This window comes from Ranitomeya variabilis, chromosome 1, assembly GCF_051348905.1.
Source record: "Ranitomeya variabilis isolate aRanVar5 chromosome 1, aRanVar5.hap1, whole genome shotgun sequence".
NCBI lineage: Eukaryota > Metazoa > Chordata > Amphibia > Anura > Dendrobatidae > Ranitomeya > Ranitomeya variabilis.
In genome coordinates, this window is record NC_135232.1 from 497,725,288 (window position 1) to 497,749,449 (window position 24,162).

The 24,162-nt window shown below is 45.3% G+C and overlaps 1 protein-coding gene across 2 annotated transcripts in view; it reads left to right on the forward strand.

Annotated features, from left to right (window-relative positions):
* The window catches only part of HOOK3 (hook microtubule tethering protein 3), a 95,378-nt gene that overhangs the window by 12,625 nt on the left and 58,591 nt on the right, over window positions 1-24,162 (forward strand). For both annotated transcript variants that reach the window (XM_077252159.1, XM_077252166.1), the window contains exons 2-3: window positions 20,565-20,650; window positions 22,736-22,808. In XM_077252159.1, the coding sequence (XP_077108274.1) occupies window positions 20,565-20,650; window positions 22,736-22,808 (159 nt within the window). The remainder of the gene's footprint in view (window positions 1-20,564; window positions 20,651-22,735; window positions 22,809-24,162) is intronic.

The following is a 24,162-nucleotide window of genomic DNA, read 5'->3' on the forward strand; positions in this document are numbered from 1 at the left end:
GCCCAGCCACGTAGTATATTGCCCAGCCACGTAGTATATTGCCCAGCCACGGAGTATACAGCACAGAGCCACGTAGTATATTGCCCAGCCACGTAGTATATTGCCCAGTCACATAGTATATTGCCCAGCCACGTAGTATATTGCACAGCGACGGAGTATACAGCTCAGAGCCACGTAGTATATTGCCCAGCCCACGTAGTATATTGCCCAGCCCACGTAGTATATTGCCCAGCCCACGTAGTATATTGCCCAGCCCACGTAGTATATTGCCCAGCCCACGTAGTATATTGCCCAGCCACGTAGTATATTGCCCAGCCACGTAGTATATTGCCCAGCAACGGAGTATACAGCATAGAGCCACGTAGTATATTGCCCAGCCACGTAGTATATTGCCCAGCCCACGTAGTATATTGCCCAGCCACGTAGTATATTGCCCAGCCACGTAGTATATTGCCCAGCCACGTAGTATATTGCCCAGCCACGTAGTATATTGCCCAGCCCACGTAGTATATTGCCCAGCCCACGTAGTATATTGCCCAGCCACGTAGTATATTGCCCAGCCACGTAGTATATTGCCCAGCAACGGAGTATACAGCACAGAGCCACGTAGTATATTGCCCAGCCATGTAGTATATTGCCCAGTCACATAGTATATTGCCCAGCCACGTAGTATATTGCACAGCCACGTAGTATATTGCCCAGCCACGTAGTATATTGCCCAGCAACGGAGTATACAGCACAGAGCCACGTAGTATATTGCCCAGCCACGTAGTATATTGCCCAGCCCACGTAGTATATTGCCCAGCCACGTAGTATATTGCCCAGCCACGTAGTATATTGCCCAGCAACGGAGTATACAGCACAGAGCCACGTAGTATATTGCCCAGCCACGTAGTATATTGCACAGCGACGTAGTATATTGCACAGCGACGTAGTATATTGCCCAGCCACGTAGTATATTGCACAGCCACGTAGTATATTGCACAGCGACGGAGTATACAGCACAGAGCCACGTAGTATACAGAGTTAAAGTAAAAAATAAACATATACTCACCCTCCGAAGGCCCGTTGAAGTCCTGGCCCTGTGTGCGATGCACGTGTCAGCTTACCGACGCTGCTCGTGCGCTCCGGTCTGAAGAGTGCATTGCGGTCTCGTGAGATGATGACGTAGCGGTCTCGCGAGACCGCTACGTCATCATCTCGCGAGATTGCAGCATGGACCAGTTACCGGAGCGTCGCGAGTGGGAAAGGCCTGTTGTCGATCCGGGGGCCGACGGACGGGGAGTATATAACGATTTTTTATTTTTTAAAATTATTTTTAACATTAGATCGTTTTACTATTCATGCTGCATGGGCAGCATGAATAGTAAAAAGTTGGTCACACGGGGTTAATAGCAGCGTTACCCGAGTGCGCTACACCACGGTCAATGCTGCCATTAACACTGTGTGAGCGCAGACTGGAGGGGAGTACGGAGCGGGCACTGACTGCGGGGAGGAAGGAGCGGCCATTTTTCCGCCGGACTGTGCCCGTCGCTGATTGGTCGTGGCTGTTTTGCCATGACCAATCAGCGACTTGGATTACATGACCGACCGAGGCCGCGACCAATGAATATCCGTGACAGAAAGACTGAAGTGACCCTTAGACAATTATATAGTAGATGGACTTCCGGCTGACCCCTGTGTGATCGGGCAGGGTGGAATAGATGTCAGGGACGCAGAAGAGGACCAGAGTGGCCCTGGGACCCAGGGAAGACGGCGAGTGTATGACTGCAATCAGACTGCAATACAGACCCACATACACACATTACAGAATGCAAATGTAACGGGAGTGCTACTTTAAAACCTCATCCACAGCACAGCAGATTTTCTGTCTGGCGGATCCGCTGAAATCTGCGTAGATACTAAAATAAGGTGGCAGGCCATAAGCTATGTGTAAAGCTCTTGTGTTCCCATTTGTTTTCCAGTCCGTATAGAGAAGGGTGAAATGAAACTGACCCTCCTTCCAGGCACTGTTTGTTTTTCCTCGTAATGTCGCAGGAAAGTTTCTTGTTGTCGTGGTTTACCCGAATTGCTTCACGGGAAGCCCAGCCTTTTATTGTTTGTTTAATGCTACAAGCCTAAATTATTGGCTGACATTTCTGAGCGGAAAAGATAAGTCACCTAATCGTAAAATAAAGATGATCACATTAGGAAAGCTGCATCGTGTGTGTAAGACCCTCCTTATACAGGGAATAAGGGGGATATTAGGCAGATAGGACCCCACTATATAGGGTCCGATCTGTGTACATCATAGCATAGATATAGGTATGGTAAAACGTGTAATTTATTCATGGAAATCCCTGGTGTTTGTGTACGAGTCCAGTGGGTGGTCCTGCTAGTGACTGACGGCTAGCTCTGCATGTAACGTCATCCAGGAGGAGACTGTCAATCACTGGATACGACCGCCCACTGGACTCATGTATACAAGCACCAGGGTTTTTAATGAACACAATGCAAGTTTTACCGAAACTTTTCCTAAAACATTCTTATCAATCTGCTCAGCTCCTCCTGCTCTAACATCCTGCCTGCATTTTCTACATGATGGGTTTCCCTAACTTAATTGCTTGGGAAGATCGCTCCTCAGTGTACGAAGTATGTATTGACACATTACATCTGCATGTCGTTTAACCATAATCTGCTCTGGTTTTGGGATGCAGTAATTGGTTGTGCAGTTTAATAAACGCTTTTCAACACCTGACCAATTACATACGTTATGTATTATAGATGCCATTCAGAATTACAGGGCCACTGCTGTTTGTGTATATCCATAGAACATATGTCATGTGTAGGAAAAGACATAAACGTCCAGCCCTCCTAGGCAGTGGTTTTGGGGCTCCCCATAGTGTGGGTTACACATTGCCCCTTATAGTGAGGTGATTGTTGGCTTCTTTCTCTGCAGAATCCTGATCAGTACAAGTGAATATCTTGTCCTGTGCATGTGTTCCGTTAGTCTCCCTGCCACCTCTGCAGTTTACCAGCAAGCCCTAAAGGTCAAGGCCTGTGTGAGGCAGCCAATGTCAATGTCAGCAAGGTATGCAGTGTGCTGGCGCCCACCCAGCGGATGACCGGCCCAGATATTCAGAGTTGTCACATTACAAGGAGGTCCTGCTTCCCATGCAGCTGGGAAAATAGTTCAGCTGCACAGTCATGGACAAGATGTACTTTCTGGGGACAGTACTCACTGGGAGCTGAGGAGTAGATTCTATTTTCCTAAACTTGTCTAAGGATACGTCTTCATATACGGTTTATATAATTTCTGTGTAGTACAACTTTCTAGGAATACCCTTTCTTCAATTATCCTCAAAAATTAGCCCTGCGCATGTGAAGGAAGCTTGTGCTTGTTTACTGGTGAGCTGCGCTGTTTTAGATCTTCATCTTCACACTTTTAAGATTGGCAGTGTTTTGTCCTTTTAAACGGAGTTGCCCATGAACAAATTACATTTTAATTAACAGATCATGGAATAATAATAAGTTCCACAATTGGATGTATTTAAACACAAAACAAATTTTTTTTTTTCATGTGCTGAGGAAGCAAAGAGTATACAGACATTACAGTACAGGCAGGGTCAGACTGGGGAGTCTGGGGCCCACATTACAGCTATATGCAAATATCTGTAAGCCGTTATCCCCGTTATAGTGTAGCATCCACTATAAAACACAGGAGGCTGCTGCATATATACCACTATAACTGTAATGTACAATTACGGTTAGTTTACATTAAAGGGGTTATTTTGTTAAAACAAGTTATCACCGATCCATGGGCTCCACAGGATAGATGATCACTTAGTTCCAACCGTTAGAAACTGCATCGGAAGAATGAGGACGTTTTACCCTGATAGGACATTTTAAAATGGAGCAGTAGGTGGGATATCTGACCGCAGCACCATTGATTTTCTTTGGGGCTTCTAGAAAAAAACAAGTGCAGCCACTGAGGGAATGAATGGATTAGTGGTCAAGTAGCACATGCTGCTCCAGTCTAATGGGGATAAAAGTTCCACATTCTGTTGACTGGGTCCAAGTAGTCAGACCCCCACTAATCACTACGTCATCACTTATCCTGTGGAGAGGTGATTACTTTTTTCACAGGAGAACCCCTGTAAGTGCATCTCTGCCGCTGTGTTCCAATTATCTAATCTCAAATGGAAATAAAGAATCTTCTCCTAATTAATATCAGAGAGAATAAATGACTGCCATATACAACTAAATACACTATACCAAGACCAATACTACCACATACAAGTAAGAAACACCACCACACCATGACCAGACCACATAGTGACCGAATAATACCTCATTCAAGGAAAAATACCACAACACCATGACCAGATCACATATTACCACCACAGTGACCAAATAATATCACATGCAAGGGACAAATACCGCACCACCGTGACCAGATCACAAATTACCACAACATAGTGACAGAATACTACAATACTGATCATGAATACAAACCACAATGCTAACACTGTACATAGGAGCTCTGTATATAGTGTCACTGTACAGGTAATACAGTGATCAACAGTGACATTATACACAGGAGCACTGTACACAGTGCATAGTGTGCGAGTACATGTAATATGCTGAGTCGCCAGTGACGTCTGTAGTTGAAATCCTTTATCTTCACTTTTCTTCTTCATCCAGCACAGTCCGCCATCACTTCTTCCAGCCAGGACTCGTCTCTGCAAAAAATAACACACATTCATCAATAGCTGATCGCTTCCAAAGCACATTCCTCACTTTTTCCCCGACTTCGGCACTACGTCAGATGAAGAAAAAAGCGACATAGTGCCGCACTGTAAAGTAACAGGACCCCCTTTTGTTCCCTCCATGGAAAACTATTTGCTCCCAAACAGTATCTAAGTTCCTCATCCTGGCCCCCTTTATTAATAATCTCGCCCAGCCTGGCACCCTTTATTTTATAATATGCCCCCTATGTCCCTCGTCAAGCCTGGCCCCAATATCTGCAGCCTGGACCCCAGATATCCCTCCCCCCCCAAGCTATTCACACTGGCCTCCGTGTGTCGTTTGTCCTGCCCCCCCATATATCCATCCTGGATCCCCCATATATCCAAACTGGTCCCTTATCCTGGCTTACATCTACCTATCCTGGCTCCCCCCCCCCCCCAGTGTATCCATCCTGGCTCCCCCCATGTATTCATTCTGGCTCCCCCCATGTATCCATCCTGGCTACCCCCCCCATGTATCCATCCTGGCTCCCCCTCCCCCCATGTAGCCATCCTGGCTCCCCCCCCCCATGTATCCATCCTGGCTCCCCCCCCCCCATGTATCCATCCTGGCTCCCCCCCCCATGTATCTATCCTGGCTCCCTCCCCCCATGTATCCATCCTGGCTCCCTCCCCCCCCATGTATCCATCCTAGATCCCTCCCCTCCATGTATCCATCCTGGCTCTCCCCCCATGTATCCATCCTGGCTCCCTCCCCCCCATGTATCCATCCTGGCTGCCTCCCCTCCATGTATCCATCCTGGCTCTCCCCCCATGTATCCATCCTGGCTCTCCCCCCATGTATCCATCCTGGCTCCCCCCCCCATGTATCCATCCTGGCTCTCCCCTCATGTATCCATCCTGGCTCCCCCCCCCCCCATGTATCCATCCTGGCTCCCTCCCCCCCCATGTATCCATCCTAGATCCCTCCCCTCCATGTATCCATCCTGGCTCTCCCCCCATGTATCCATCCTGGCTCTCCCCCCATGTATCCATCCCGGCCTCCCCCCCCCCCCCCCCATGTATCCACCTGGCCCCTTGTCCTGCACAGAGAAGAAGAAAAAAAAAAGATTTCTCACCTGTCTGCACTCCCAACGCCAGGCATCGTCATCCTCTGCAGGGCCTGAGTGCTCATATTAAGATGGCCCCTGACCTAGCAGAGGCCGGGGGCTGACTTGTGTGCGCCCGTCGAATGCGGCGCTTGACACTGACTTCATACGCTGGTGACGACAGGCGCACACTAGTTAGTGTTAATTAGGACATGCGCTGCCGCAGTTCAGCTAATGAATGCTGCGTGCGCACTCCTGCATATACTCTGCCTGCGCTTTTAAAGGGCCGTGCCCCTAAAAACTACAGAATTAGTTTTTTTTCCTCCCTCACATCTTTTTCTTCCCTTCTCTTTCGGGTTCATTGCAAGGGCCCATCGGGGATTTCCCCGATACTCTTCCGGGCCAGTCCGACCCGGAGTACAGGGATCGCAACTGCTGCTTTCTGAGTCGTAAACCCTGTATATGTATATATGTGCATGCATGTTTTATATTTCTATGATTTAATTCATGTATACCCATTAAGTGTTTTTCTACATATTATGTCCCTGTACGGTCAGACACAGCCATTACACAGTACACAGCAGGGGCACATGTATAAGATTATCTCAGCACAGGAGCATTTTATTTTTAACAACTCAAATTGTAGAGCTTATAAATACGGTATTCCAAGATCTATTAATTCAAGTGTACTTTGTTCATGGGAAAGCCCCTTTAATGCCCTGCAAAACTTCACCTGCATTCTAGATGGGATATTTTATTTAGTCTGCCCAATTTTTTATTTTTTATTGGTGGGAAGGGGCGAGTGCACATGTGGTCATGTCATATTTAATTCTACATGTACATCATATTTATTGGAAAATGGTCAGAACCAGGAAAAATATGCATCATTTTCTTTTTTCATGTTTCTGTTTGTTTAGTCTTTTTTTTAAAGGTTAAAAGGATTACTTTTAATTCTCTCATCAATATTGATAGCAAACATGTGTCCATTGTGTAGACTGTCTGCCCATCTATATATGTTATTGTCTAAGGTCCACTTCCGTCTGTCTGTCTGTCCCAGAAATCCTGCGACGCTGATTGGTCGCGGCCGCGTTCTTTACGCAGAATGTTTAATATTGGTGTGTGTGACTGGTGTGCATTTCATAGGCGGAAGGGAAATTTTTTGTTTACTACTTATGGAATATTGGGAATTTCACAAGGCGTCTACTTCTGTACATACATGTACTTGTCTTTGGTGAAACCCACTGACAGCACACATTTGGGAAGGTAATGTCAGTATAGCCCTGTCTCAACTGTAATTAATACCAAAAGAGATTTATAAAACGGCACCGCTTTTGGGCTAGACCTCAATATGCACGGTTGTTACCCTCTTCGTTGGATTTCTGTTATACCGCACTTCTAGACTCCGCGTGCTCATCTAGAAAAACAAGACATTCCATGTGCAAAAAATAAAAGTTATAGATAGCACTCACTGGTCCTTAAAACTTCATGCTTATTCAGATACTTAAACCATCATGGCTTGGAGAACGGGTTAACGGGGTGTGCGAGCCAGTGCTGACGACGGCCGTTTTGCGCTGCACGGCGCTTCAACATGACTGACCTGTTGAAGCGCCGTGCAGCGCAAAACGGCCGTCATCAGCACTGGCTCGCACACCCCGTTAACCCGTTCTCCAAGCCATGATGGTTTAAGTATCTGAATAAAGCATGAAGTTTTAAGGACCGGTGAGTAGGGTTGAGCGACTTTCATTTTTTTAAGATCGAGTAGGGTTTTGGGAAACCCGATTTTGTCCAGAGTCGAGTCGAGTGCAGTCGGCCGATTATCGCTAAAAGTCGGGGATCGACCGAAACACGAAACCCAATGCAAGTCAATGGGGAAGCATAGTCGGCAGTGAGTGGAGGCCAGGAAAACACCTACAGTGCCCATTTTAATGCCAAAAACATCCATTCTTGTTTCTGAAGCTTGCCAATCTTAATTAACTGTATAATAATAGTTGGGCATAGGGAATTGGGGGAAAGTTGTGGGGGGAGTAGGGCTGGCTCAAGTTTTTCGTGGGCCCAGGAAATGCGGACTACGTCACGGCGGTGTTGCAGGGAAAGGTAAGTATTTAAACGTTGCAAGTGCTGTGATCCTGAGCAAGCAGGGGGGGGCCCACTCGTTCGCATTGCCACTGGCACAGGGCCCCTCAAAGTACGGCGGTGTGTTTGCATGGCGGGGGCGCCTCCCACCAGCAGCGACACTTTTGCGTACTCTGAGGGGCCCTGTGCCAGTGACGTCGCCAACGAGTATGCCCCCCCACCTGATGAAGGAACCTGCACTTTCATCTGCACCTTCCTCTTTGTCCCTGTGTAAGGTGGTATAACATGCGGGAAGGGGAACCTTACTTTCAGCAGGGTCAGATTCTGGCTGTGTAGAGTACAAGGGGAATGTAGTGGTCTAGGTCAATGTACCAGCAGACTCATTTAGCAGTGGCTGGGCAATGGGCAGGATGAGGAGGAAACAGATATAGGGCCAAAGAATAAAGTAGGCTACATGCAGTTCAAAATTGGTAACAGGACTAAACAGGCGGCATTGCTTTGTTCAGTGGAGTAGCAAACCCAAGAGCAGCAGACACTGTTTCAAGGGCCTAACCACACTAGTAGGCCAAATGCAGTTTAATATCTGATAGTATAGGGCGAAAGCCAGAATGTGGAAGCTCAGCTTTGTTCAGTTGAGGACAACACCAGGGAGGGGCAGACACCTTTAGTAGGCCGGAAAAGCCTATTGCATTTTTTAAAATGGTAATTTGGAGCAGAAGGTTGAAGCTCAGCTTTATTTAGTTGAGGGCAACACCAGGCAGGGGCACACAGACAGACACCTTTAGTAGGCCGGAAAAGCCTATTGCATTTTTTAAAATGGTAATTTGGAGCAGAAGGTTGAAGCTCAGCTTTATTTAGTTGAGGGCAACACCAGGCAGGGGCAGAAGCCGTTAGTAGGCCCTAACCACCATTTTTTTTTTTTAAAACCACTTAATGAGAGCCGGAAGGTTGAAGCTCAGCTTTATTTAGTTGAGGACAACACCAGGCAGGGGCACACAGACAGACACCTTTAGTAGGCCGGAAAAGCCTATTGCATTTTTTAAAATGGTAATTTGGAGCAGAAGGTTGAAGCTCAGCTTTATTTAGTTGAGGGCAACACCAGGGAGGGGCAGAAGCCGTTAGTAGGCCCTAACCAAAGTTGAAGGCCAAATGCAGTTTAATTTCTGATACTATAGGCCGAAAGCCAGAAGGTGGAAGCTCCGATTTAGACAGTGGAGGACAATTTGAATTAGGGACTGCAGACAGACTTAGTAGGCTGTCCCCTGTGGACCATGCATCCACCACCTCAACCCATTGCGCCGTAATGGACACGTAATCTTCCGTGGCCATGCCTACAGGTCCATGCGTCTGTTGTCAGGTGCACCTTTGTACTCACAGATTGCCAGAGTGCATGGACAATGCGGTCTTCTACATGCTGGTGGAGGGTTGGGATGGCTTTTCTCGCAAAAGAAGTGTCGACTGGTTAGCTTGTAGCGTGGTACAGCGTAGTCCATCATGGCCTTATTAATAGTAAATAAAATATATAACTAGGCTCTATGAACTTTTAAATAGGTTCCAGGGGTACACGGGCAGCATTGGTGTGGTCAGTGGAGGAGTATTGCAAGTAGGGGCTGCAGACAGGCTATCAAAGGCCTAAAATAACAAACAGTAGGCAGTCATGGCAGTTTTACATCGGTTACATGGATACACAGGCAGGCACTCCAGGCAGCATTGTGGTCAGTGGAGGAGTATTGCAAGTAGGGGCCGCAGACAGGCTATCAAAGGCCTAAAATAACAAACAGTAGGCAGTCATGGCAGTTTTACATCGGTTACATGGATACACAGGCAGGCACTCCAGGCAGCATTGTGGTCAGTGGAGGAGTATTGCAAGTAGGGGCCGCAGACAGGCTATCAAAGGCCTAACATAACAAACAATAGGCTCATGGCAGTTTTACAGCGGTTACATGGATACACGGGCAGGCAGCTGGTGATGAGTGGAGGAGTATTTAAAGTAGGGACCGCAGACAGGCTAGCAAAGGCCTAAAATAACAAACAATAGGCTTATGGCAGTTTTACAGCGGTTACATGGATACACGGGCAGGCAGCTTGGTGGTCAGTGGAGGAGTATTGCAAGTAGGGGCCGCAGACAGGCTATCAAAGGCCTAACATAACAAACAATAGGCTCATGGCAGTTTTACAGCGGTTACATGGATACACGGGCAGGCAGCTTGGTGGTCAGTGGAGGAGTATTTAAAGTAGGGACCGCAGACAGGCTTCAAAGGCCTAACATAAGAAAATGGGCTGGCTGTAGGCACTTTATAATTGGTTCCAGGGGTACATGGGCAGCAGTGGTCTGGCCAGTGGAGGACTAGTGGAAGGAGGGACCGCAGACAGGCTTCAAAGGCCTAACATAAAAAAACGGGCTGGCTGTAGGCACTTTATAATTGGTTCCAGGGGTACACGGGCAGCAGTGGTCTGGTCAGTGGAGGACTAGTGGAAGGAGGGACCGCAGACAGGCTTCAAAGGCCTAAAATAACAAACAATAGGCTTATGGCAGTTTTACAGCGGTTACATGGATACACGGGCAGGCAGCTTGGTGGTCAGTGGAGGAGTATTGCAAGTAGGGGCCGCAGACAGGCTATCAAAGGCCTAACATAACAAACAATAGGCTCATGGCAGTTTTACAGCGGTTACATGGATACACGGGCAGGCAGCTGGTGATGAGTGGAGGAGTATTTAAAGTAGGGACCGCAGACAGGCTAGCAAAGGCCTAAAATAACAAACAATAGGCTTATGGCAGTTTTACAGCGGTTACATGGATACACGGGCAGGCAGCTGGTGATGAGTGGAGGAGTATTTAAAGTAGGGACCGCAGACAGGCTAGCAAAGGCCTAAAATAACAAACAATAGGCTTATGGCAGTTTTACAGCGGTTACATGGATACACGGGCAGGCAGCTTGGTGGTCAGTGGAGGAGTATTGCAAGTAGGGGCCGCAGACAGGCTAGCAAAGGCCTAAAATAACAAACAATAGGCTTATGGCAGTTTTACAGCGGTTACATGGATACACGGGCAGGCAGCTGGTGATGAGTGGAGGAGTATTTAAAGTAGGGACCGCAGACAGGCTAGCAAAGGCCTAAAATAACAAACAATAGGCTCATGGCAGCTTTACAGCGGTTACATGGATACACAGGCAGCTTGGTGGTGAGTGGAGGAGTAGTGCAAGGAGTGTCTGTCCCAGTACTCCCAAAATATAAATAGATGTTAATGTCTCGCAAAACAACCAAAACAAAAAAAAAGGTGGCATACTTAGGTACAGGGGTGGGCTCATCTACTGAGTTTCTGACATAGTAATTTGGCAGTAACTATTTAATGGTGCCAATATAGGACACAGACACAGACTACTTTAAGTTGCATCATAGATGTCTACAAATTTGTATTGTCAGTGCCAGACATTGAATGATGTCAGCGAATAGACTAAAGATTGGTGGAGCTGTGCGACATAATTTTGCACGTGGTAGAGCACATTTTGAGCTGGGGTAGGGGGGAACTCTCTTGAGGCCGGCGGGACCGCCCCAGGGCCCCTCATGTTACAACGGTGTGTCTGACGTTGGGTGCGCACCACCACCGCTAGAGACACTACATTGTACTATGAGGGACCCAGTAGCAATGCCGTCAACCAAAAGCGAGCACACCCACCTCTTCAGACAAACAGCAGTCTCACGGGTGCTTGCGCCAAGTCGCGATACCACGGCCCCGTGTGGGGAGTTTTGCCATTTAGGGAGGTGTAAACATGTCGTATGCTGTACAATCAGCTGCAGCAAATTAGACATTAGAAAAGTAATTCACAGGCAAGAGCTTTTCATAGGAAAGCTAGGTGTCGGCCGGGCAAGGTGGGGCAAAAGATTTCGAAATCCAGTTGTGGTTCATTTTAATGAATGTTAGATCGTCAACATTTTGGGTAGCCAGACGAGTCCTTTTTTCGGTTAATATTGAACCTGCAGCACTGAATACTCTTTCTGATAGGACACTTGCTGCCGGGCAAGCAAGCTCCTGCAATGCATATTCTGCCAATTCTGGCCAGGTGTCTAATTTGGAGGCCCAGTAATCAAATGGGAATGACGGTTGAGGGAGAACATCGATAAGGGATGAAAAATAGTTAGTAACCATACTGGACAAATGTTGTCTCCTGTCACTTTCAATTGATGCAGCAGTACCTGTCCTGTCTGCGGTCATAGCAAAATCACTCCACAACCTGGTCAGAAAACCCCTCTGTCCAACGCCACTTCTGATGTGTGCACCCCTAACACTCCTAATCTGCTGCCCCCTGGAGCTCGTGTGAGAACGATCACGTGCGCTGTGTGCTGGGAATGCCTGAAGCAAACGGTCAACAAGAGTTGATTGTTTGGTTGCTAATATTAGTTCCAAGTTCTCATGTGGCATAATATTTTGCAATTTGCCTTTATAGCGTGGATCAAGGAGGCAGGCCAACCAGTAATCGTCATCGTTCATCATTTTCGTAATGCGTGTGTCCCTTTTTAGGATACGTAAGGCATAATCCGCCATGTGGGCCAAAGTTCCAGTTGTCAAATCTCCGGTTGTGATTGGTTGAGGGGCAGTTGCAGGCAAATCTACGTCACTTGTGTCCCTCAAAAAACCAGAACCCGGCCGTGACACGCAACCAATTTCCTGTGCCCCCGGGAAAGGTTCGGCATTAAAAATATACTCATCCCCATCATCCTCCTCGTCCTCCACCTCCTCTTCGCCCGCTACCTCGTCCTGTACACTGCCCTGACCAGACAATGGCTGACTGTCATCAAGGCTTTCCTCTTCCTCTGGTGCAGACGCCTGCTCCTTTATGTGCGTCAAACTTTGCATCAGCAGACGCATTAGGGGGATGCTCATGCTTATTACGGCGTTGTCTGCACTAACCAGCCGTGTGCATTCCTCAAAACACTGAAGGACTTGACACATGTCTTGTATCTTAGACCACTGCACACCTGACAACTCCATGTCTGCCATCCTACTGCCTGCCCGTGTATCCTCCCACAAATAAATAACAGCACGCCTCTGTTCGCACAGTCTCTGAAGCATGTGCAGTGTTGAGTTCCACCTTGTTGCAACGTCTATGATTAGGCGATGCTGGGGAAGGTTCAAAGACCGCTGATAGGTCTGCATACGGCTGGCGTGTACAGGCGAACGTCGGATATGTGAGCAAAGTGCACGCACTTTGAGGAGCAGGTCGGAGAACCCAGGATAAGTTTTCAATAAGCACTGCACCACCAGGTTTAAGGTGTGAGCCAGGCAAGGAATGTGTTTCAGTTGGGAAAGGGAGATGGCAGCCATGAAATTCCTTCCGTTATCACTCACTACCTTGCCTGCCTCAAGATCTACTGTGCCCAGCCACGACTGCGTTTCTTGTTGCAAGAACTCGGACAGAACTTCCGCGGTGTGTCTGTTGTCGCCCAAGCACTTCATAGCCAATACAGCCTGCTGACGCTTGGCAGTAGCTGGCCCATAATGGGACAACTGGTGTGCAACAGTGTCATCTGCCGATGGAGTGGTTGGCAGACTGCGTTCTGTGGAAGAGCTGTAGCTTCTGCAGGAGGACGAGGAGGAGGAGGAGGAGGGGGTGCGAACGCCTACAGCCAACTGTTTCCTAGACCGTGGGCTAGGCACAACTGTCCCTAAATTGATGTCGCCTGTGGACCCTGCATCCACCACATTCACCCAGTGTGCCGTGATGGACACATAACGTCCCTGGCCATGCCTACTGGTCCATGCATCTGTAGTCAGGTGCACCTTTGTACTCACAGATTGCCTGAGTGCATGGACGATGCGCTGTTTAACATGCTGGTGCAGGGCTGGGATGGCTTTTCTGGAAAAAAAGTGTCGACTGGGTAGCTCGTATCGTGGTTCAGCGTACTCCATCAGGGCTTTGAAAGCTTCGCTTTCAACTAACCGGTAGGGCATCATCTCTAACGAGATTAGTCTAGCTATGTGGGCGTTAAAACACTGTGTACGCGGATGCGAGGATAAGTACTTCCTTTTTCTAACCAGAGTCTCATGTAGGGTGAGCTGGACTGGAGAGCTGGAGATCGTGGAACTTTCAGGTGTGCCGGTGTACATGGCAGACTGAGAGACGGTTGGAGACGGTATTGTTTCCGCCGGTGCCCTAGATGCAATATTTCCTCCTACAAAACTGGTGATTCCCTGACCCTGACTGCTTTTGGCTGGCAAAGAAACCTGCACAGATACTGCCGGTGGTGCGGAAAATGGTGGCCTTACAGTGACGGAAGGGATGTTGCGTTGCTGACTAGCTTCATTGGCCGAGGGTGCTACAACCTTGAGGGACGTTTGGTAGTTAGTCCAGGCTTGAAAATGCATGGTGGTTAAGTGTCTATGCATGCAACTAGTATTTAGACTTTTCAGATTCTGACCTCTGCTTAAGCTAGTTGAACATTTTTGACAGATGACTTTGCGCTGATCAGTTGGATGTTGTTTAAAAAAATGCCAGACTGCACTCTTCCTAGACTCGGATCCCTTTTCAGGGATTGCAGACTGAGCTTTAACCGGATGGCAACGCTGTGCTCCAACAGGTTTTGGCTTTGACACGCGTTTTGGGCCAGATACGGGCCCGTCAGATGGAACCTGTTGCGATGTTGATGCCTGCTGCGGCCCCTCCTCCACCTCCGCTTCTGAACTACTGCCGCCTGCACCCTGTTCCCCCAATGGCTGCCAATCGGGGTCAATAACTGGGTCATCTATTACCTCCTCTTCGAGCTCGTGTGCAACTTCGTCTGTGTCACTGTGTCGGTCGGTGGTATAGCGTTCGTGGCGGGGCAACATAGTCTCATCAGGGTCTGATTGTGGATCTGTACCCTGAGAGGGCAATGTGGTGGTCTGAGTCAAAGGAGCAGCATAGTACTCTGGCTGTGGCTGTGCATCAGTGCACTCCATGTCAGAATATACTTGTAATGGGCATGGCCTGTTAAATGTTTCACTTTCTAAGCCAGGGACGGTATGTGTAAAGAGCTCCATGGAGTGACCCGTTGTGTCGCCTGCTGCATCCTTCTCTCTTGTTGTAGTTTTTGCTGAGGAGGACAAGGAAGCGACTTGTCCCTGACCGTGAACATCCACAAGCGACGCGCTGCTTTTACATTTACCAGTTTCGGAAGAGGAGGCAAAAGAGCTAGAGGCTGAGTCTGCAATGTAAGCCAAAACTTGCTGTTGCTGCTCCGCCTTTAAAAGCGGTTTTCCTACTCCCAGAAAAGAGAGCGTTCGAGGCCTTGTGTAGCCTGACGACGAAACTGGCTCCACAGCTCCAGACTTAGGTGGAATATTTTTATCCCCACGACCACCTGATGCTCCACTACCACTACCATCATTACCAGCTGACAATGAACGCCCACGACGACCTCTTGCACCAGACTTCCTCATTGTTTTAAAATCTTAACCAAAGTAACTTTATTTGTTGCTGTCAAACAACTTACACGGTGAGCTATAACTTCAGTATGATTTCAATATCCCTTAACAGGTTGGTGAGACCACAAGGAAAATCAGGCACAATGTTACACACTCTGTTTTCTGTGGCACAAAATCACAGAGATGACACACACGCAGGACTGTCACTCAAGCACTAATGTCAATATTAATCTCCCACCTAATTTATTTATTTTTTTTTCTCAGGGAGACTTTAGAAACCAAATAATATTAAAAAAAAAAAAAAAAAAAAAGGCTTTCTATGGCCCACAATTAGAGAGAGAGAGGTGGCACACCCAGGAGTCAAGACTGGCGCACAAGCTGAAAGGGCAATATTACTCTCCCACTGTTTTTTTAAGTTTTTTTTTTATTTCAGGGAGACTTTAGAAACCAAATAATATTAAAAAAACCAAAAAAAAAAAATAGCCTTTCTATGGCCCACTGAATGAGAGAGAGAGGTGGCACACCCAGGAGTCAAGACTGGCACACAAGCTGAAAGGGCAATATTACTCTCCCACTGTTTTTTTATGTATTTTTTGTTTTTTAAGGGAGACTTTAGAAACCCAATAATATTTTAAAAAAATAAATAAATAGGCTTTCTATGGCCCACTGAATGAAAGGGAGAGAGGTGGCACACCCAGGAGTCAAGACTGGCACACAAGCTGAAAGGGCAATATTACTCTCCCACTGTTTTTTTTTGTATTTTTTGTTTTTTAAGGGAGACTTTAGAAACCCAATAATATTTAAAAAAAATAAATAAATAGGCTTTCTATGGCCCACTGAATGAGAGGGAGAGAGGTGGCACACCCAGGAGTCAAGACTGGCACACAAGCTGAAAGGGCAATATTACTCTCCCACTGTTTTTTTATGTATTTTTTGTTTTTTAAGGGAGACTTTAGAAACCCAATAATATTTAAAAAAAAAAAATAAATAGGCTTTCTATGGCCCACTGAATGAAAGGGAGAGAGGTGGCACACCCAGGAGTCAAGACTGGCACACAAGCTGAAAGGGCAATATTACTCTCCCACTGTTTTTTTTTGTATTTTTTGTTTTTTAAGGGAGACTTTAGAAACCCAATAATATTTAAAAAAAAAAAATAAATAGGCTTTCTATGGCCCACTGAATGAGAGGGAGAGAGGTGGCACACCCAGGAGTCAAGACTGGCACACAAGCTGAAAGGGCAATATTACTCTCCCACTGTTTTTTTAGGTATTTTTTTTTTTTCAGGGAGACTTTAGAAACCAAATAATATTAAAAAAACAAAAAAAAAAATAGCCTTTCTATGGCCCACTGAATGAGAGAGAGAGGTGGCACACCCAGGAGTCAAGACTGGCACACAAGCTGAAAGGGCAATATTACTCTCCCACTGTTTTTTTATGTATTTTTTGTTTTTTAAGGGAGACTTTAGAAACCCAATAATATTTAAAAAAAAAAAATAAATAGGCTTTCTATGGCCCACTGAATGAGAGAGAGAGGTGGCACACCCAGGAGTCAAGACTGGCACACAAGCTGAAAGGGCAATATTACTCTCCCACTGTTTTTTAATGTATTTTTTGTTTTTTAAGGGAGACTTTAGAAACCCAATAATATTTAAAAAAAAAAATAAATAGGCTTTCTATGGCCCACTGAATGAAAGGGAGAGAGGTGGCACACCCAGGAGTCAAGACTGGCACACAAGCTGAAAGGGCAATATTACTCTCCCACTGTTTTTTTTTGTATTTTTTGTTTTTTAAGGGAGACTTTAGAAACCCAATAATATTTAAAAAAAAAAAATAAATAGGCTTTCTATGGCCCACTGAATGAGAGGGAGAGAGGTGGCACACCCAGGAGTCAAGACTGGCACACAAGCTGAAAGGGCAATATTACTCTCCCACTGTTTTTTTATGTATTTTTTGTTTTTTAAGGGAGACTTTAGAAACCCAATAATATTTTAAAAAAATAAATAAATAGGCTTTCTATGGCCCACTGAATGAAAGGGAGAGAGGTGGCACACCCAGGAGTCAAGACTGGCACACAAGCTGAAAGGGCAATATTACTCTCCCACTGTTTTTTTTTGTATTTTTTGTTTTTTAAGGGAGACTTTAGAAACCCAATAATATTTAAAAAAAATAAATAAATAGGCTTTCTATGGCCCACTGAATGAGAGGGAGAGAGGTGGCACACCCAGGAGTCAAGACTGGCACACAAGCTGAAAGGGCAATATTACTCTCCCACTGTTTTTTTAGGTATTTTTTTTTTTTCAGGGAGACTTTAGAAACCAAATAATATTAAAAAAACAAAAAAAAAAATAGCCTTTCTATGGCCCACTGAATGAGAGAGAGAGGTGGCACACCCAGGAGTCAAGACTGGCACACAAGCTGAAAGGGCAATATTACTCTCCCACTGTTTTTTTATGTATTTTTTGTTTTTTAAGGGAGACTTTAGAAACCCAATAATATTTAAAAAAAAAAAAAAAATAGGCTTTCTATGGCCCACTGAATGAAAGGGAGAGAGGTGGCACACCCAGGAGTCAAGCCTGGCACACAAGCTGAAAGGGCAATATTACTCTCCCACTGTTTTTTGTATGTTTTTTTTTTTTTTTTTCAGGGAGACTTTAGAAACCAAATAATAAGAAAAAAAATAAATAAATAAATAGGCTTTCTATAGCCCACTGAATGAGAGATAGCACACACAGCAGTGGCACACAAGCCCTGACTGAGGCCAATATTTTTCTCCCACTGATTGATGTAGTGTTTTTGTGTTGAGGTAGATTTTAGAACACAAATCAAGGAAAAAAAAAAAAATGCTTTCTATGGCCCACTGAATGAGAGGGAGAGAGGTGGCACACCCAGGAGTCAAGACTGGCACACAAGCTGAAAGGGCAATATTACTCTCCCACTGTTTTTTTATGTATTTTTTTTTTTTTCAGGGAGACTTTAGAAACCAAATAATATTAAAAAAAACAAAAAAAAAAATAGCCTTTCTATGGCCCACTGAATGAGAGAGAGAGGTGGCACACCCAGGAGTCAAGACTGGCACACAAGCTGAAAGGGCAATATTACTCTCCCACTGTTTTTTTATGTATTTTTTGTTTTTTAAGGGAGACTTTAGAAACCCAATAATATTTAAAAAAAAAAATAAATAGGCTTTCTATGGCCCACTGAATGAGAGGGAGAGAGGTGGCACACCCAGGAGTCAAGACTGGCACACAAGCTGAAAGGGCAATATTACTCTCCCACTGTTTTTTTAGGTATTTTTTTTTTTTTCAGGGAGACTTTAGAAACCAAATAATATTAAAAAAACAAAAAAAAAAATAGCCTTTCTATGGCCCACTGAATGAGAGAGAGAGGTGGCACACCCAGGAGTCAAGACTGGCACACAAGCTGAAAGGGCAATATTACTCTCCCACTGTTTTTTTATGTATTTTTTGTTTTTTAAGGGAGACTTTAGAAACCCAATAATATTTAAAAAAAAAAATAAATAGGCTTTCTATGGCCCACTGAATGAGAGGGAGAGAGGTGGCACACCCAGGAGTCAAGCCTGGCACACAAGCTGAAAGGGCAATATTACTCTCCCACTGTTTTTTGTATGTTTTTTTTTTTTTTTCAGGGAGACTTTAGAAACCAAATAATAAGAAAAAAAATAAATAAATAAATAGGCTTTCTATAGCCCACTGAATGAGAGATAGCACACACAGCAGTGGCACACAAGCCCTGACTGAGGCCAATATTTTTCTCCCACTGATTGATGTAGTGTTTTTGTGTTGAGGTAGAATTTAGAACACAAATCACGGAAAAAATAAATAGGCTTTCTATGGCCCACTCAGTGAGAGATGGCACACACAGGGATGGCACTGTAGCAGAAATGCCAATCTTAATCTCCCACAAAAAAAAACAAAACAAAAAACAGGGACTGTCCTACAATTACTATCTCCCTGCAGTAATCTAAGCCAGGTATGGCAGGCAGCAATAGGAGTGGACTGATGCACAAATTAAATAAAAAGTGTGGACAAACAAAAAAGATAGCTGTGCAGAAAGGAACAAGAGGATATGTGCTTTGAAAAAAGCAGTTGGTTTCCACAGTGGCGTACACACAGCAATACAGCTATCACGGAGCCTTCTAGGGCAGCCCAATGAGCTACAACGCTGAGGGGAAAAAAAAAAAAATAGCTTCCACAGTCCCTGCACACCGAAGGTGGTGTTGGACAGTGGAAATCGCTGCAGCACAAGCGGTTTGGTGGTTAGTGGACCCTGCCTAACGCTCTCCCTGCTTCTGACGAAGCGGCAGCAACCTCTCCCTAAGCTCAGATCAGCAGCAGTAAGATGGCGGTCGGCGGGAACGCCCCTTTATAGCCCCTGTGACGCCGCAGACAGCAAGCCAATCACTGCAATGCCCTTCTCTAAGATGGTGGGGACCAGGATCTATGTCATCACGCTGCCCACACTCTGCGTTCACCTTCATTGGCTGAGAAATGGCGCTTTTCGCGTCATTGAAACGCGACTTTGGCGCGAAAGTCGCGTACCGCATGGCCGACAAGCACAGGGGTCGGATCGGGTTTCATGAGACGCCGACTTAGCCAAAAGTCGGCGACTTTTGAAAATGATCGACCCGTTTCGCTCAACCCTACCGGTGAGTGCTATCTATAACTTTTCTTTTTTGCACATCAACTGTAATTAATAACTACGTCTACTTCATTTTTTAATACAATTCTCAAAAAAGTGGCTTTAACAAGTGATATCTCCCAGAGACACTTTAGCTGTCAAATATGGTATATCTATGGCCAAACTCTGCACATCGCTCTATTTGGTTTGTGTTGGTGGGGAAAAGTATGGTCAGCGTTGGCTTGGCCATTCATTCTTCAAAGGTTGGGCCTACATAAGCTCCTATGACGCTATACCTAGGGTTTTTGTTGTAACAATCCCATGCAATGCTTGTGACCCTTCTTGTTGTTGAGTAAGGCTGCCGTCACACTAGCAGTATTTGGTCAGTATTTTACATCAGTATTTGTAAGCCAAAACAAGGAGTGGAACAAATAGAGGAAAAGTATAATAGAAACATATGCACCACTGCTGTATTATCACCCACTCCTGGTTTTGGCTTACACATACTGATGTAAAATACTGACCAAATACTGCTAGTGTCTGCTGCAGCCTAATTCTGTATAAGTGATATTTAAAATCATTTCTAACTTCCCTTTTGAGCCTTTCATGAGCTGTCCGTTTTTATGTGTATTTTCAGATACAGACGTTTCATGTAGATGCACCATGTAAAACCGTAGAAGACCTTACCAGTGGGGTTGCAATGGCTATGGTCCTTCAGAAAATGTAAGTTGACACATTAGATATATATTATCCGAATCTAAGTCTAGTTTTCACCATTATTCCCTGACTGTTGGTTACCTTTCTTTCCCCCAACATCCTCTGTCAAGTGAGCCCCTTACAGATAAAGTAGATGGTGGGTTTGGAAGACTTTGCTGTAATGTATAGGCATGGATTTAAAGGTAAATATTTGGAATGTTTCAGGAGACAGTTACATAGATTTGATGCCTTGGTTTTCCTTACTATTAGAGATGAGCTAACCCAAACTTTAAAGTTTGGGGTTCGTACTGTCCTGAACTCCGAACACAGACTTTCTCCTGAAAGTCCGTTTCATTGTTCGGCGTTCCGGAAGGGGAAAGAGTTTTTTTCAGCTCCACATTTCAGGTCCCCATTGATTTCAATGGGGTTCAAATTTGGGTACAGTTCTGGTACCTGAACTCTGGATTACAGATTGGTAGGGCAGCAGAACCCTAATATCCACAGATCCGCTCATGCCTACTTACAAGTACACTTATGGTAAGGAAGCCAGTAGGAGTAGTCCTCATAGGAAGTGCCATGTTGTATGGCAAGAAAACATAAAGGGAACCTGTCACCCCCAAAACCGAAGATGAGCTAAGCCCACCAGCATCAGGGGCTTATCTACAGCATTCTTTAATGCTGTAGATAAGCCCCCGATGTATTCTGAAAGATGAGTAAAGGAGGTTATATTATACTCACCCAGGGGTGGTCTGATCCGATGGGCGACGCGGTCCGGGGCCTCCCCATCTTCTTACAATGACGTCCTCTTCTTGTCTTCATGCTCTGGTGCAGGCGTACTTTGTCTGCCCTATTGAGGGTAGAGCAAAGTACTGCAGTGCGCAGGCGCCGGGCCTCTCTGACCTTTCCCAGCGCCTGCGCACTGCAGTACTTTGCTCTGCCTTCAACAGGGCAGACAAAGTATGCCTGCGCCGGAGCCGCAGCGTGAATACAAGAAGAGGATGTCATCGTAAGAAGATGGGAGGCCCCGGACCGGACCGCGATGCCCATCAGACTGGACCGCAGCTGGAACGCCCCTGGGTGAGTATAATCTAACCTCTTTTTCTCATCATTCAGGATACATCGGGGGCTTATCTACAGCATTACAGAATGCTGGGCAAAAGTGTCTCAGTGGGCCCCTTTTAACTCTTACCACAATTCATGATGCACAGATATGTAAGAAGTGAAATCTTTGGCTTTTTACAATACCTACATTTCTTGACTGATATCTATTGTAAATTCTACAATAGCTAAGAAACTGGCAAATACTCACAAATACTCTGGGGGATTCAAAAGCTGTCATTTTAGATTGGAGAGTATAGTCCTCCATACAGTATTATGGGCACCACATAGTCCTCCATACAGTGTAATGAGCCCCATATACTGCTCCATACAGAATAAATAATGGACCCCATATAATGCCCCGTGCAGAATAATGGGGAGCCACGTAATGCCCCGTGCAGAATAATTCGGTGCCACGTAATGCCCCTTGCAGAATAATGGGCTCCGTACATAAAAAAATAATCAAATACTTGCCTCTCCTTGTTTCCACTGGCTGCAGTTCCGGTCTCCTCAGCTCTGGTGTCTTCAGCCTATTCTGACTGCACCGCTCAGGACAGATGGCATGCTTTAGTGATGTCATCCCGCCGTTTGCCCTGAGATGTCAGAGTCAGAAGATGCGAAAGAGACTTGACCTGTGGCTAGTGGGGAGAGAGGAGAGGTGAGTATTTAAAACCGTTGAAAGCAAGGGGCGTTGGAAGGGGCCACAGAGCATGTCAGTGTCCCCAACGGTGAGTGGGCCCCTGCTCGCTTAGGGCCCCGGTGGGCCAGGTGGTGATGCCGGCCCTGCTTGGACTGCATCATTTATTATACATAATATATATGATTTCCGTGATTTTATTTTTTTCTGATAAATATTTTTAAATACTATAATTTAATCTGTGGGACTAATAAGACTAGGCATCATTTTTTTTTTATTATAATAAATCTGTTGTCTCTATAGAAATGCCACTTTTATGTTCCCATCCTTTATTTAGTAGAATATTTTGTGGCATACGATTTGTTTTCTTTTTACAGCGAACCTACATACTTCGATGAGAACTGGTTAAACAGGATAAAAACTGATGTGGGAGACAATTGGAGGCTGAAGGTACAGTTCTTTGGAGAATGTATCCACTATTTGTATGTGTTTGTGCTACCTTTTCCTCACACTACACTGATGTTTGTCACGGTATTCACAATGAACATATTGGAAAGTAATCTTATTTTCACAATTTGTCTGCTGCCATGCGGTGCTATATTAAGCTATACAATAACTATGTGCCAATATTTAAGAGGACTTTACAAAAAGTAGATTCCTTTGGCCTGAAATAGAGAAATAACAGACTTTTCAATATGTGTGATGACTTTTATCATGATCCAGTAACAAACTTCAAGGGACAATGTATGTGTATGTGTACACACACATTTTTCACTCACACTCGCACTCTCTCTCTCACACACTCTCACACTCTGTAAACCACATTTAGTGCCATATGTTTGGCATTTCAGTAGTGATGAGAACCCTCCTAATTTCCGGGTCCGTGTCTCCAGAAGCACAGGCTGGGCATAGTGTACTGGTCAGTACAACGAACTGGTCACTACAACGGCAGTTTTCAATTTTCACTCGACAACATCCACTGCTGATTCTTTCTGAAAAACGCCCATGGTAACCCTAGTTATTAGGGCTTCTGCATATGGAGTCTGCAAACTGTTCTTGGCAAATAGAGCTCCGTCCCTCCCGGGTATTTCTACATTCAGCAGAAATTGTGGGACAAAATTTGGTGCCATTTTTACCCACTTCCCTGTGTGAAAATGTAAAATCTGGGGCTAAAAAACAAAATGTTGCTGGCAAAAATGTAACAATGCCCAATGGTATAAAACTCTGTGAGGCACATGTGGTGTCAATATGATCACTGCACCACTGGATGAATTCATTGGGGAGTGTAGTTTGTAAAATGAGCTCACATATAGGAGGTTTCTGTTGTTCTGGCACCTAAATGGCTCTGCCAATATGACATGGCACCCTCAACCATGCCAAGAGTGTGCAAAGCAGTCATCAAAGCAAAAGGTGGCTACTTTGAAGAACCTAGAATATAAGACATATTTTCAGTTGTTTCACACTTTTTTGTTAAGTATATAATTCCACATGTGTTAATTCATAGTTTTGATGCCTTCAGTGTGAATGTACAATTTTCATAGTCATGAAAATACAGAAAAATCTTGAAATGAGAAGGTGTGTCCAAACTTTTGGTCTGCACTGTGTATGTATGTATGTATGTATGTATGTAAATATATAATTTTTTATTTTTTTTCATTTTCACAGAACAATGCTGTAAAATTCTGTGAAGCACCTGGGGGTCAAGGTTCCCAACCCATATCTAGATAAATTCTTTGAGGGCTCTAGTTTTCAAAATGGGATCACACGTGTGTGTTTTCTAAATTTTGTTGTAAAAATTAGAAAT